Source organism: Ostrinia furnacalis, unplaced genomic scaffold (assembly GCF_004193835.3).
Source record: "Ostrinia furnacalis isolate ACB-3 unplaced genomic scaffold, ASM419383v2 OfSCF5438, whole genome shotgun sequence".
In the NCBI taxonomy this organism is placed as follows: Eukaryota; Metazoa; Arthropoda; class Insecta; order Lepidoptera; family Crambidae; genus Ostrinia; species Ostrinia furnacalis.
The window spans coordinates 408,006-422,771 of record NW_021135677.1 but is presented as its reverse complement, the minus strand read 5'-3'; the positions used below and the strand labels follow the sequence as shown (position 1 = coordinate 422,771).

Sequence of the window (14,766 nt, the reverse complement as noted above, 5' to 3'; positions counted from 1 at the left end):
CTCTAAATTTTGTCTTGTGTATTCTTATATGAGTGTGTTGTTTTCTTTGTCTCTACATTTATAGTTTACGCCTATAGTGTTATGCAAAAGTTTATGTGACCTATTTGTTCCAGACAATGCTTAATTTTTACTACGCGGACCCGTTACATCCAGATCTTAAATTCAATCTTCTAACCAAAATCAATGGCCAACGCTACAGGAAATTTGAAAACGACGACGAATGAAACCAACATTCATTGTAATAATATTTGATTATCTTTTTTAAACAAGAAAACATTGAGCACTTCCCAAGAATCCACTTAAATAAAATACGGCCTGAATTTAAAGAAATGAAAAAACGTTCTGAAAGACATGAAATATCATTTTTATTAAAAGCACAGCGACTTAAACGGCAATAACGAATTCAGCTCAGTCTGTCGCAACACTTTCTCGATAAACTCCCTGAATACTTTACATTCTCAAAGTCCGTCTGGAAATAACCGTTAAGATTTACAGCTATTACGATCGGAATATGCCGCTTAGAATGCGAGGGGTTAAGAGGTTTGGTATAAAAAGGTTTCTCTTTTTTTACTAAGTAAGTACTACCTATCTAATCCGAGTTCGAGAACGACATCCGAATTTAGTAGAAATGATCACTATAGTATAGTGTAATATGTACACTCCTTCACAAAAATAAGGTCTCTTTTTTACCAGCGCTATTACATACACGCTCATAAGTACCCACGTAAGTATGTCCAGATATCACAAGATGTTTAGATAAATCTCCTCATGCCTGATTCGATCGAAGAACCGAGCATAGCCCTCTCCACAACACGCTGTGGAACTTTGAGCTTATTTGTAAGGCCTAAACAGTGTGTTTTTAATCCGAATAAAAACGTTATTTATTAGATGGCTTCATCATCATCATTTCAGCCATAGGACGTCCACTGCTGAACATAGGGGCCCCCGCAATGACTTCCACATCGCACGGTTGGTAGCGGCCTGCATCCAGCGCCTTCCGTTACCTTTATCAGTTCATCGGTCCACCTTGTGGGTGGACGTCCCACGCTAGATGGCTTACGTGTAATTATTTTGCAAATTGCAGAACAAGGATGAGTATTATGGCCCTTGGCCTATGTTTCCATGACAGAGATCAAAATAATTTCTTCACCTAAGTAATAAAATAACCACAAATAGGTACAAAAAGTGTTCTGGAAAGACATTAGCAGTGCTTTAATCTAGGAAGGAACCTTGAACGAGGAACCTTGCCCAAAAATACGTAATTAAAACCTAGAAGGTTGTACACTTTCTTCTTTGAAGTTACGATATTACGTCACTTAACGCTAATCTTATTATGATACTGCGATGAGTTTGATATTGAATAACTCGCTGATNATAAAAACACAGAATGTACTTTTTTAAGTTGCCTCAAGACACTGAGAGGTAAATAAGTAGTTAATATTATTCATGATAATTCATGCTAAATCATGTATTTTCTCCGCCATTTTCTGCAGATTGGCACCTCACGTCACATCATTTTACCGAAGTCAGCCCTATAGCTTCGGCGCAGTACCGATCACTGACGTTTGTCAACAAAACTTCTGACAAACTTGCTTGACTCTTGAGACAAGCTAAATTACACCATATTGTTAATGACATTAAGCATACATTTTTTAAATACCTTCGCGATGTAAAATTTCTGTACGTAGTACTTATTATTATTCTGTGCTATTATTATAAACGTGAAAGTTTGTATGGATATCTGGATGTCAACATGTTTGTTACTCTTTTACTCAAAAACTACTGAACGGATGTTGATGAAACTTTGTAGTATTATTGTTTATAACCCAGAATAACATATAGGCAATAATAGGCATATATGACGATCTGTGATAAAATAAATTTGACGCGGGTGAAGTCGCAGGCAACAGCTATTGTTTTTATACACTCCTAGTTTTCATAAGTTTAGACATTACCTACTCCACTCCGTAACGCCAGAGTAACGCTCATATAAGTACAGTCCATTCCGTAATAAGTAATCATGAAATCATGATTATTAAAATCGGTATTTTAAGCCATCATTTATTTATTTATTTGCGTCATTATGGCAATCTCAAATGACGCAATCGGATTATCAGCTTAATGTGCTTTAAACTCGTAGTTACGTTCACGATTGCTTTCCTTTGCTTTAAAAAAATATAATGATTTTCCTCAAGATTTTTTATAATGTTTTCCTCAATTTATTCTTTGAAATATATTGCAATGAAATTACTTTCTCGTTACGAGTATTTTCTGTCTAATCAAATTAAAACACAAAGAGCTGTTTTAGAAGAAGATAATTTCTCATTAAGTATCTACTTAATCCCACCAAAAACATTCTGTAAAAAAACTAGCCAAGTCTCGATGGAGCTGCTTGTTTATCTCTAAAAAGTAATGAAATCTAGACAAAGTCGTGCCAAGTCTATGGTTCCTTACTGCGATTTCTTTATTATTATAGTTAATGTTGTGTGACTTGGCCGTTGAACAATCTTTATTAAAATAATCATACATTATAAATACGCAGCTTTACTGAACCCACAATTGACTGGTTATTGTTGAACCAACGTTTTCCAAGTGGCAATTTTCCATCGTCAATGGGTAGCGGTTCTGGCGACAGATTGGTGCAATGGTGTCATGGAGCACCTGGTTTTGTCACCCTTCAACGGCCAAGTCACACAACATTAACTATAATAATAAAGAAATCGCAGTAAGGAACCATAGACTTGGCACGACTTTGTCTAGATTTCATTACTTTTTAGAGATAAACAAGCAGCTCCATCGAGACTTGGCTAGTTTTTTTACAGAATGTTTTTGGTGGGATTAAGTAGATACTTAATGAGAAATTATCTTCTTCTAAAACAGCTCTTTGTGTTTTAATTTGATTAGACAGAAAATACTCGTAACGAGAAAGTAATTTCATTGCAATATATTTCAAAGAATAAATTGAGGAAAACATTATAAAAAATCTTGAGGAAAATCATTATATTTTTTTAAAGCAAAGGAAAGCAATCGTGAACGTAACTACGAGTTTAAAGCACATTAAGCTGATAATCCGATTGCGTCATTTGAGATTGCCATAATGACGCAAATAAATAAATAAATGATGGCTTAAAATACCGATTTTAATAATCATGATTTCATGATTACTTATTACGGAATGGACTGTACTTATATGAGCGTTACTCTGGCGTTACGGAGTGGAGTAGGTAATGTCTAAACTTATGAAAACTAGGAGTGTATAAAAACAATAGCTGTTGCCTGCGACTTCACCCGCGTCAAATTTATTTTATCACAGATCGTCATATATGCCTATTATTGCCTATATGTTATTCTGGGTTATAAACAATAATACTACAAAGTTTCATCAACATCCGTTCAGTAGTTTTTGAGTAAAAGAGTAACAAACATGTTGACATCCAGATATCCATACAAACTTTCACGTTTATAATAATAGCACAGAATAATAATAAGTACTACGTACAGAAATTTTACATCGCGAAGGTATTTAAAAAATGTATGCTTAATGTCATTAACAATATGGTGTAATTTAGCTTGTCTCAAGAGTCAAGCAAGTTTGTCAGAAGTTTTGTTGACAAACGTCAGTGATCGGTACTGCGCCGAAGCTATAGGGCTGACTTCGGTAAAATGATGTGACGTGAGGTGCCAATCTGCAGAAAATGGCGGAGAAAATACATGATTTAGCATGAATTATCATGAATAATATTAACTACTTATTTACCTCTCAGTGTCTTGAGGCAACTTAAAAAAGTACATTCTGTGTTTTTATTATTATTTAGGCAGTTAAATACTGCACAGTATTTAGTACATCATTTTCTTTATTTTTTTCCATCATACACAAGAATACGCGTGCGTGAGTCAATGTTCGCTCGTATGTGAGGCCTTGTCGAATAGTACTCTTGTAGGGGGCAATCGTGCGTGTTTTGTTTTCGATGTAAACTCGCGGAGATGTACAGGCCTGATATTAGTAAGATATTATCAAAAAATGTAAATGTCACTTCTAAACTTATTTGAGACTCATTCTGTACCTATACGTGACGTATTCGAGTTTCAATCTTTACTTAAGAAAAGATCCAAGTCTGTGATTGAGTTTGAATCAAGTTTTAAATTGTCGTTTATTAAAACCTCAATATTCTAACCTCATTCGCCTAAATCCTCTATCAAATACAGAACTACTGCATGCACGTTAATTAAAAATGTCGGTCAACTTTTATTAGTTTCTCGCTTTGCGAATTAGTTGCTGATTTGTTGCGAGCTTGTCGACTCGCAACTTTGACAGTTGCAAACAACATTGTTTCCCAACAGTACGGGATTTGGGTGCCTGTAAGTAGAGAGTCGATTGTACCAAACTAACCTTGTTTGGTTATAACTACATTCTTGGGAACTAGTTTGCGAATAGCGCTGTTATATTAACGAAGTCTAAGGCTGTGTTGCACCATTTTAATTTAACTTTGACAAACGTCAAAAATCTGTCAAACTCCATACAAAAAGCACCGGTTATCGTTAAAGTTAGGTGGTGCAACTCAGCCTAAACAACAAAGGGTAACCTACAAAAATAAATAAAATGTCACCTAAAGAAAAAATGTTATAAGTATGGGCCTTATTTAGGATATTAAGCGCAGTGTAAAATGTCCAAGGATATTTATTTATTTATTTATTTATTATTTAAGTAGTCTTTTGATATTAGAATTTTTATCGAAAGGTACCTTTGTACCTTTTAAAAATGTACAATGCACTAGAGTAGATCAACAAAAGTTAATAAAGTTCGATCGTAAAATCTCTAATGGTAGTAAAAAGAAGTGCACTTTAGGTGTTCCTGCTAACGACCCTTGGATTAAAGTTTTTCTGCTGGATGATACAGCGGCGCTCACGTTTTAAATTAGATAAAATAAAATAAATGGACTTCCTGCTAATGTTGAAACTATAGCAGGAAAAGAATCTTCAATGCTTACTCATAGCTAAGTTTCACATTTAATAATGACAGCCTACCTTGATAACTTATCGACAACTTTTCACAAGTCCGTCGTCGAATAGAAATGTCTGACTGTAGAACCCCGGTAATTGGCATCCTTTAAGTATTTGTTAAAGGACGGTATGTCAGATATTTTGAACTTTTTCAGGAACTGGTAAAGCGACCCTAAATGTGCCGAATAAATACCTCATCTTTTGTTATCATGTTTGTATTCTATTCCCTCTACTAGGAAAAGGAGAAAATTAAGAGGGCGTAGGTACATTCCCTCGTGCCGCTACTGTATTTCAGATTTTTCAATTCAAAAAGAATGTCGACAGAGCAGGAAGAATGGAAACCGCGCCATTATCAGAGCCGCCTGCAGTTGACACAGGCGTTACATAGCAGCCGAATGTCGGGATTTTTAATTACTTTTGTACGAGAACCATTCAGCTTTCAGGTTTTCAGCCAGTACTTTTATTTGTGGGAACTTTGAAAAGCTTATCGTGTTTTAAGCAAACTACGCGAGCTTCAATAAAAGCTCTCAAAATCGCCATACATTTTGATGTTTTAATACAGACATTGCTGAAAGGGTTTTATCAGAAGAACTCTTTATGTTTATGTAGTTAAAGATGACTCAGTTCAGACGCGTGTCTGAAAGCATTCACTTTTTGACCAACAGGTCCAGTTTGCTTTACAAAAAAATCGATTAGACATTTTATTGAATCAAAATCTTAGCTCAATGCAAAAAATCATTTTGCTAGCCCTTGTACATTTCAAAAACTAAAGACTGGAACTCACTGTCTGGCCTATCTAATCCAATGCCATATTATTTTAATGTTCTGGGTATCTTTAAGGTAAGAAAGAATATAAAGGTAATTTACTTTTCAAACAACTTTCTATATAAATTGAACATAAGATGTAATTTTGGCCAAATACGTGCTTATTGCTACAATAGTTAATACACTACTATTAATTTACGCTACTCTAAACTGTATTAAAGTATTATCAAGATTTGTTACAGCACCACACTTCTGTGTGACCTAAACCTTAACGGTTATTTTGCAACTGTTATTTAATCCGCCAATAGCCCGAGGTCGCTGAAAGTTTAATATTTATTTGTAAACACCGTTGCGATTGTGAGTTTTCTCTCTGTTTACATGACCAATGTTGGTAATTCAATTTATATCGGTTGATGTAATTTTGGGGTTCAAAGTTGAAGTAGTATTTAATCTCAACTACAAATTAAGATCACTCTCATTTTAGCAAAATGTATTTCTTAAGTAATTTAAGTAAGTGACGAATTTATGCAAAGAAATTGAAAGAACTTGACATTTTGTAACAGGGTGGTAAAGCTGTTTCAGATTCCACTGAAACTCGACCAGCATTCCAAGAATCTTACTTATTGCAGGTACACATACTAGTAGATTTTTAACACCTTATTATAACGAGGTAAATTATAATATTGGATCGCCCTAAACATGGTATTTGGATAAGTAATACATCAGTAAAACCTTGTTACTCGCGGCTCACATAAAACGCACTCGGAATTGGTAGAAAATGAGATTATTTACATACCCGCAATCGCTCTCTCTTCGATGGGATGCAAGCCATCGCCGTCATTCGATTACGAGCTCTATTGCCATTAAATAAGGCAGAATGTACCACATCTGCTGGAGAGGCGCACAATTTTATTCTCATTTAAACAGACATGCGAGATGTTAATGGGTTAACATTGAGATTTTACTACAAAATATACACGACACGCGTAATATTTCCTAGAAAACATCATGTTTTTTCTACCTTTGTCAGAAAATATTTCGCAATATTCAAAATACAAACCGATACTTATCTAAAAATAGAATTCCTGAGAAAAGTATAAGTATTTACCAACACAAAATCTTCATACCAAGAAAAATTGACTTGTAATAAAAGCCTGTCATAAGCACCTTCTTAAATCATCCCTTTGTGTGAAATCGGCGAAGAAAATAAGGCCGCCTTCAAGTTAGAGAGGTGGGAGGCGCTGCAGTGGCGCCACAGTGGCGTGCTTGCCGCGTCACTACTACAAACTGGTTGAGTTAACTACGCACCTGGCAGACGTGACGTCACATCGATGCTCTGGTACGGACGGGCGAACGCGGGAAGGTGGAGTGGGACGGAGAATCGCATTCCAGCGAGGTACGCAGTTAATTCGATCGTGTTGTAGTTTTCATACAATTTCTAGAAGCGCAGTTGCAGCGCTACTGCCGTTTGCGTTTGACTTTAAGAAAAAGACGATAGAAGATTCTTGAATTTACATAAATAATGTCTATCTACCAGACCGCTACCAACCAGGCAACATAGAAAGCATTGGGGGAGGCCTATGTTCAGCAGTGGACGTCCTATGGCTGAGATGATGATGATGATGATCATCATCATCATCATCTCAGCCATCATCGTCTATCTTAAGAATCTCACCTGTAAGAAAAGACAGTCGCCTCATCGCAGGAAAGGGGTGGTTCCCAGATGTGTCTAGCAGATCCAGTTGGTACACCTCCCCTCTGATGCGGTACAGCTTCCGATGGAAGTCCTCGATGGTCGGCGTGTAGCTGTCCTCAAACTTGTTGCCCAGGAACCTGGACACGAGGGAAGTCTTCCCCACACGGGCTGACCTGGGAAAGAAAGAAAACTGAATATTAATCAGATATCAGTAAGATACCAGGTACCTTTATAACATCTGCTGTCACATCTGTCCAGAAGATCTCATAAATATTGAAGGAAGCTGCTGGATGCAGGTCTTTTCCAACCGGCTAATATAAAATCATTGAGGGAGGCCTATGTTCAGTCCATGTTCAGTCAATACTCATTAAAATACTATTGTCAAGCAGTAGACATGCTATGGCTGAAATGATGATGTTCAATGAATATTAGTGGTTTGGAGTAAAATAAAGAAAAAGACACAGGTACTCGTAGGTAGGTAGGTACCTTACGTAAATTATTGCTTGCAATAAACATATCATACTTCTATCAAACCAAAACTGCAGCGAATTGAAATGCCTCGTGACAAACTCCAAAAATTCTGACAAATAATTAACAACTAAGCTTCAATTCTGGAAACATGTAGCTTGAAAACTAAGTACTTAATACAAACACGAATATAAAGCGAAGCCCTAACACCTAACGCGTTAGTACAAGTTTATAAGTTTGTCCCTACTCCTTTAGATTAAACAAATCCCGAACTCTTCGTAAGGATTCTTCCACACAATAACAGGGTACGGCGCTGTACAGACTTCTAATAATGTTTGCTTAGGGTCTGAACGGGACAAACAGAGCTAAAGTGTGTCATATGACTACTACAGACAGAGTTTAACTAAGTGGCTTTTATTTACCCCTCGTGGCAAGATAAATATGCTCGTGTACACAATACTACAACTTTAGCTACTAAGTGTGTCAATCATATGACTACTACAGACAAAGTACATAACTAAGTGGGGCACATAACCCCTGGTGGTAAGCAAAATATTATGCTCGTGTTACATGTGGATTTACCACAATAGTCCGGCGGCGGCAGGGTTCGATCCCGCGTTCCTCGGATCTCGATTTCACCAGTCAGACAATCGACACTATTGGGTTAATGTTGCTTCAACCCAAGGAACCCAAATTCCTGTGATAGTGTAGCGGTACTGGAGGATGTGTTTTAATTTTGTCAAACATTGACAAAACTTCATGTTGTGCTTCAGATTAACCGTGACTATCACTGACAGCTATTTTACGTCATACGTTACCCCACCCGCACCTCTCCACTACGACAATAATCTGCTTTTATATGCACTAAGTACGTATATTTGTCTGTACATACAGCTATTATAAGAAGTAAAATACAAAATATCATAAGCTTTGCAGCAGCATTGCTTTTCTACACCATGTCTTCAGAAACAAGTTTGCTTGAGAAGATTCAAATTTAGTTTAAAAACGTGAAGTCATCCAAACTTCGCTTGAACATAATGCACGGAACTTTAGAACGCATTACTATGTGAGGTTGGAGCAAAATCGATTTGAAATGACTTTGGTCACTAGAGTTTTCCGAGTTGGAGGTCAGATCTTTCTAGAATGCAAAAGTAGAAGCTTTACAAGTCAATATCTGAAGAATGTCGTATTCAAGATGATGTATGAGACATTCCTGCTTCGCACTTGAATACAAACAAGGACATTATATTTTACTGGCTCGTTCACGCGACTTTGCCTGTGTCCTTTTCCAAGGTCCAATCTATCTTTTTGCCAAATTTCATCGAAATTGGTTCAGTGGTTTAGACTTTATAGTTGAAACAGACAGAAAGAGTTATTCGGGTTTTTACTCGTAAACTGGGCATTAACTCGTTAATCCGTTAATCGTTAATTAACGAAGTTAACATTTCTATTAACGGATTAACTTTTAAGTTAACTTTAAGAAATGTTAACGGACTCGTTAACTTCCGTTAAATTATCCTAAGTCCGTTAATCGTTAATCCAGTACCTACTATTTACCAAAAAGACAGCAGGCACGCTGAAAAACGCTAGAAAAACGCGTTCTGACAAGTACGTTCGGGCTTCCAGAACTTCCAGAACCCAAAACAACAGTTTTTATAACCAGATCACTAACGACACTTGTTAGTATGTGTGGGACAACTCTTGCAACTGAATTTAAGACCAGTTTTTCTCAACCGATTGAGCTGAAATTTGGTATACTTATGTAAGTACGATGACAATGCAATGTTATGGTACCATTGAGCTTGTCTGATGATTGAGTCATGAGGTGGCCATAGGAACTCCTAAATAAAACGGCGGCATCGTATCGAATTTGGGTTCGTTGGATTTGTCTTTTCGAGCACTTTAGTACTAGATGATGTCCAGGGTCCTGATGATGGAGTCAGGAGGTGGCCATAGGAATTCCTAAACGAAACGGTGGTAACTTATCGAGTTTGGGTTTGCTGGATTTGTCTTTTCGAGCACTTTGGTGCTAAATTGTATTGTAATTGAACCAAGGCTCTGAGATTTAAATACTACTAAAAAGTGTAAAATAAAATTATCTATATAGGTACCTACTTATAATAAATCTGTAGAGAGGTCAATTCTGTACATGAAATATATTTTCAAAATAACTATCAGGGGTGATTAGTGATCGATACTGATGCCAAAAATGCAATCAGTAAAATTTTTGTCTGTCTGTCTGTCCATCTGTATGTTCCTTATAAAAACAAAAACTAATCGACGGATTTTAACGAAACTTGGTAAAATTATTCTCTCCTGGGCAGGTTATAGTATACTTAGGAATTCCAACGGGAACAGGAATAAGCGGAAAAATCCTTTTGTATGAAAAATCTAAACCGCTTAAGTTAGTAGACGCTTGAAATTTGGCATGTAGGTACCTTAGTAAACTTAAAGCTTAGTTACAACAAGAAATTGCAAAATTCCCACAGGAACGGCAGTTAGCGGGAAAAAACATTTGTATGAAAAAATCTAAATCGCGTAAGATAGACGAAGGGGGGTAAAATGGGATCCACGCGTACGAAGTCGCGGGCGGCCGCTAGTAATAATTAAAAACAAGCTTTTATTCCGAAATGTTCAAATAATTTCGAAAGCTTGTAGCGCAAACATAAAAGAGGAATAAATTCCATGCGCGATACAAGCTTAGATACAACCTTGCATATGTCGCAGTCGGATTGTATAATCCGCCGTTTTACATTACCACTAGGCATTTTACATTACAGCTCTGTTTTGTAATACGGCGGTTCAACGTTTAGGCGGATTGAATACGGCTGAATGAAAATCCGCCGGAATGTATTCGGCGCCAAACGTTCTTCAATACGGCTAGCCGTAATGTAAAACAGCGTGTCATTACCCGCCGCTTTGACAGTTTTTAGTTCCCATTTTCAATACCGTGGCGCTGCCTGACATAACAACAACAATGGCGTCGGATGCAGAAAATGTGTTGCTAAATTACGGAATTATTTCTGAATCGAATAAAGAAAACGTTATAAATATGTGTGTCGACAGTGAGTTTAAGAACAATTTTAACTTGCAATTGAAGAATTTCTATTCTTCACAATGTGGAACAGTCAAAAAACCGTGGACAAGGGACCGAGTTTTGGAGGTTATAGCCCACATCAAAACCGCTAAAGTGGCTATGGATTCTGGTGTTCGGCGGAATCCTACTCAATATTATTGGTGCAAAAAGTATGATATTATGACAGTGGCCGGTGAAGATTTTGAGATATCTTTTATTTTAAGATGTTTGTACCTTGTGATTACTCATTATGTTTAAAAATGACTAAATCCAAATCTTTCATTATATTATTAACTTTCAAAAAAAGTTTATTTGTTTTGAGATGGCTGTCCTTGTGATTTATAAACATACAAAAAAATTACTGAAGCCAAATATATTATTTAGTATTACTTACAGTAACGAAGATAATAATTCTTACTTAATCACTAAGGAATATCGTGAGAAGAAATCTTTCGTATTAAAATTTATTTACATTAAACATTGTTTTATTTTGTAAGTATGGTCACCCTACAATCTAAATAGTAGTACGATGCGGCTAAACGTGGGCCGCCGTATTGAAGAACGTATCGCAATGACAATCCGCCTAAACGTTGAACCGCCGTATTACAAAACAGAGCTGTAATGTAAAATGCCTAGTGGTAATGTAAAACGGCGGATTATACAATCCGACTGCGATACATACACCTACTTTTTTCCTTTTATTATCAAGTGTTAACGGATTAACGATTAACGTTAACTTGCGTTAAATCTTGCGTAATGTAACGTTTTAACGTTTAACGAAGTTAATTTTTTTATTAACGGTTTAACGATTAACGAAGTTAACTATTTGATTAACGGTGCCCAGCTATGCTCGTAAATAGATCTATTTCATACCGGCTGGGGCCAATGTGCTTTAGACTCAAAAATACAGATTTCATGCTAGGCTACTGTACTTTAATCCTTCAAAAATACATATTTTCTACCTGTGGTAGATACAAAATCCCATTGTTGTCGCAGTACTCGATAACGCTGCTTTGACACGAGCGAATCCAATTAGCGAAACGCATCGCTAATCTACTGCAACCAAAGCCTGCAGGCTCGTTATCGCCAGTACAGCGTTGTTGAATCTTTTGCACAATGTTGATATTGATTGAAATAAACCCTATTTGTTTTGAACAAGTGCCTACACAATGATACAGGAATTCGCTGCCTGTGGATGTCTTTGCCGAACACTATAAACCGGCGTTTTCAAGGCGAGAGTAAATAGGCACTTCAGAGAAGAACCTACCATCCTAGACTGCAACTCACTTAACGCGCTCGAACACGTGCCAGTAGAGAGGTGAGATTGCGGTCAAATACGAGTAAGTAATGCCCTGCCTGATTCTGCCAAAAAAAAATATCACCGGGGTATAAAAAACTGTATGTAGTAATAAAAAGCTGTTTCTTCAACTGTCAATTGAAAAAAACAGCATTTTCATTCAGTTTATTCTGATAAATCTTCGAAATTTAATAGTGACTGGCCTTACCATCACGGAATTAAGGTTCATTAGAAGAATATTATCGTTGGCGGGAACTTCCTTCTAACTAATAATGTATTCTGTGATAGTGAAAGAATCCTTACTCCTTGTATAATAAGTGATAGAAGTAGTCATAACTCAATTAGGTATTTAGGTACTAAGTTACTGAATATTTATAGGTATTAAATAGTATTAATATTCAAAAGACTTGTACCTAAGTATAAGATTAAAATACATTTCATTCGACTTTCAAACATTTCTAGCTTTCCAACTTTTAATTCTATCCTTTCTAAGCTATTGAACTCTTTACAGAATTTAAACTACCTACTGGATAATAATGAAAATAGTACTTACTAATGAAAAAGTTAACATTCACAAGGGCGACTAGACAATGACCCTTTAACGCCCGTATTCACAAACGATGCTTGCTTAAGTGAAGCAGCAAATAGCGACGCACAGCGTTGAATAGAGCGTGGTAGGACGCGCGCTGGTAGCTTTAAGAGCTTTTCCAGCTTCTGATTAGAGCTCTGTTATTGGTTCGTTTGTCACCCTGTACGTCCACGCGCACCGTGAGGCTTCATAGTAACGTTTGTGAATACGGGCGTAAGACTAAAACAATTGCCTTCGTATAGTAGGTACTTGAAAGGTAACATATTCATTTTATTACTTTTACTCAGAAGCGAATCTACTATTACTTAGTTTAAAGGATAGGTTGATTTTAAGTGTAGAAAAAGCCCTTTTATGTAGATACTTTAAAACGCACTTTGCAAATTGGGCTGGGTTTTTACGATTTGATCTTCTATTGTAGTGTGGATTGTATGAGTTACAGCCTGAAGTACATTTCTATTTCTTTCGCACACTTCGCTACAATGTCCTAGTAAATATAAGTACATAATAATATACCTTATTTATGACGTCCACTGATGGACAAAGAATAAATCATTATTGTCAGATACTTATACTTAAGTCACATACTGTACATGTGAACACGCCCATACGTTAAATGAACAAAAGTAGGGCACGATCCGCACGATATAATATGATTTCAACTAATAATTTTCAATAAATTAATTTCACTCTACTATGAAGCATTTCCTATTAAATTAAAGCAATACATTACGTTACGTTGTACATCACATAATGTTATTTATTATTTCTATATTAACTTGTACCAGATTGGAAAGCAAATAGCTTGTACCTATAAAATTCGGGAAAACGCATAATTTTACACTATAGAGTTCTTCAGGTACGCAACCCATTTTATGAAAACTGGAAAAATTAAGCAATTTGTAAGCTAAAGTAATTTTTGTTTTTGTTTTATTTTTTTGGGAGACTTATGTTTCAAAATTCGAGACTTGCTTCGGTAATATTTTCCTATATCGTGATGCTGTATTATTAGCTGAATGCCTACTTATGTAGTAGGTATCGAATAACGTTGTGAAAGACTTTGATTTTTAAATTACTAAGGAGGCGATCGTTAGTGTCGGTCATCCGACACCATTTTCTCCTGAAGAAATAATGGTCGTAGATATTTCATTTATTACATAATAATTCCTGGATGTCGTAAAAAATGACCAAGGGACAAATATGTGAACATCAGGCCTCCTTAATCCGTCTGGCCTGGCACGAAAAACTTTCGAGTTCGAATCGTTTGCGTATTCCAATCCCCATCAAAAGTTCACTTTACGACACGTTGACAACAGCGCCCTTGTGAACGTGTCGTAAAGTGAACTTAGTATGAGAAATGGTTGCACGAAACTTATTTTGAGAATCAAAATTGTCTCGTTATCGTTTAATTCGAAGGTTGAGTATCGAATTTTGTCGAATACGCAAACGTTTCGTAGACGAAAGTTTTTCATGCTAGAGGTAGGGTGGGAATTTACGCCGAATCCGCTATTTGACTTTGAATGGTAAGAGGGATGATTGTTGTGACGACATACTAATTGTTCACTATCTAATGATATACCCAGACTAGATATTGAGCCCAAGATCTTGCAATAAACTGGAAAACCTTCATCTCTATGCCATATTTTATAGGAGTAGGTAGGTACCATTCATGCATAAATCAATCGTATTTTAAGTTGCAATCACGAGAGAATTTTAAAGGCATTCGTCTAAGTAAGATCGCATCATTTCTTTCGAAGCGGAATCTCGATCGTAACTCGTTTCGAGCGATTTGATTGATGGTTACAATGTAAACGGATTGCGATGTTTCTGAAAGGACGATTTACACGCAACGATTTCACAATATATGCAGGTTCACA

The 14,766-nt window shown here is 36.4% G+C and overlaps 1 protein-coding gene across 1 annotated transcript in view; it reads right to left on the bottom strand.

The window, feature by feature from the left end:
- The window catches only part of LOC114361166 (GTP-binding protein Rhes), a 45,280-nt gene that overhangs the window by 23,382 nt on the left and 7,132 nt on the right, over positions 1 to 14,766 (bottom strand). Inside the window, exon 2 of the mRNA XM_028316134.1 lies at positions 7,442 to 7,635. Coding sequence (XP_028171935.1) covers positions 7,442 to 7,635 — 194 coding nt within the window. The remainder of the gene's footprint in view (positions 1 to 7,441; positions 7,636 to 14,766) is intronic.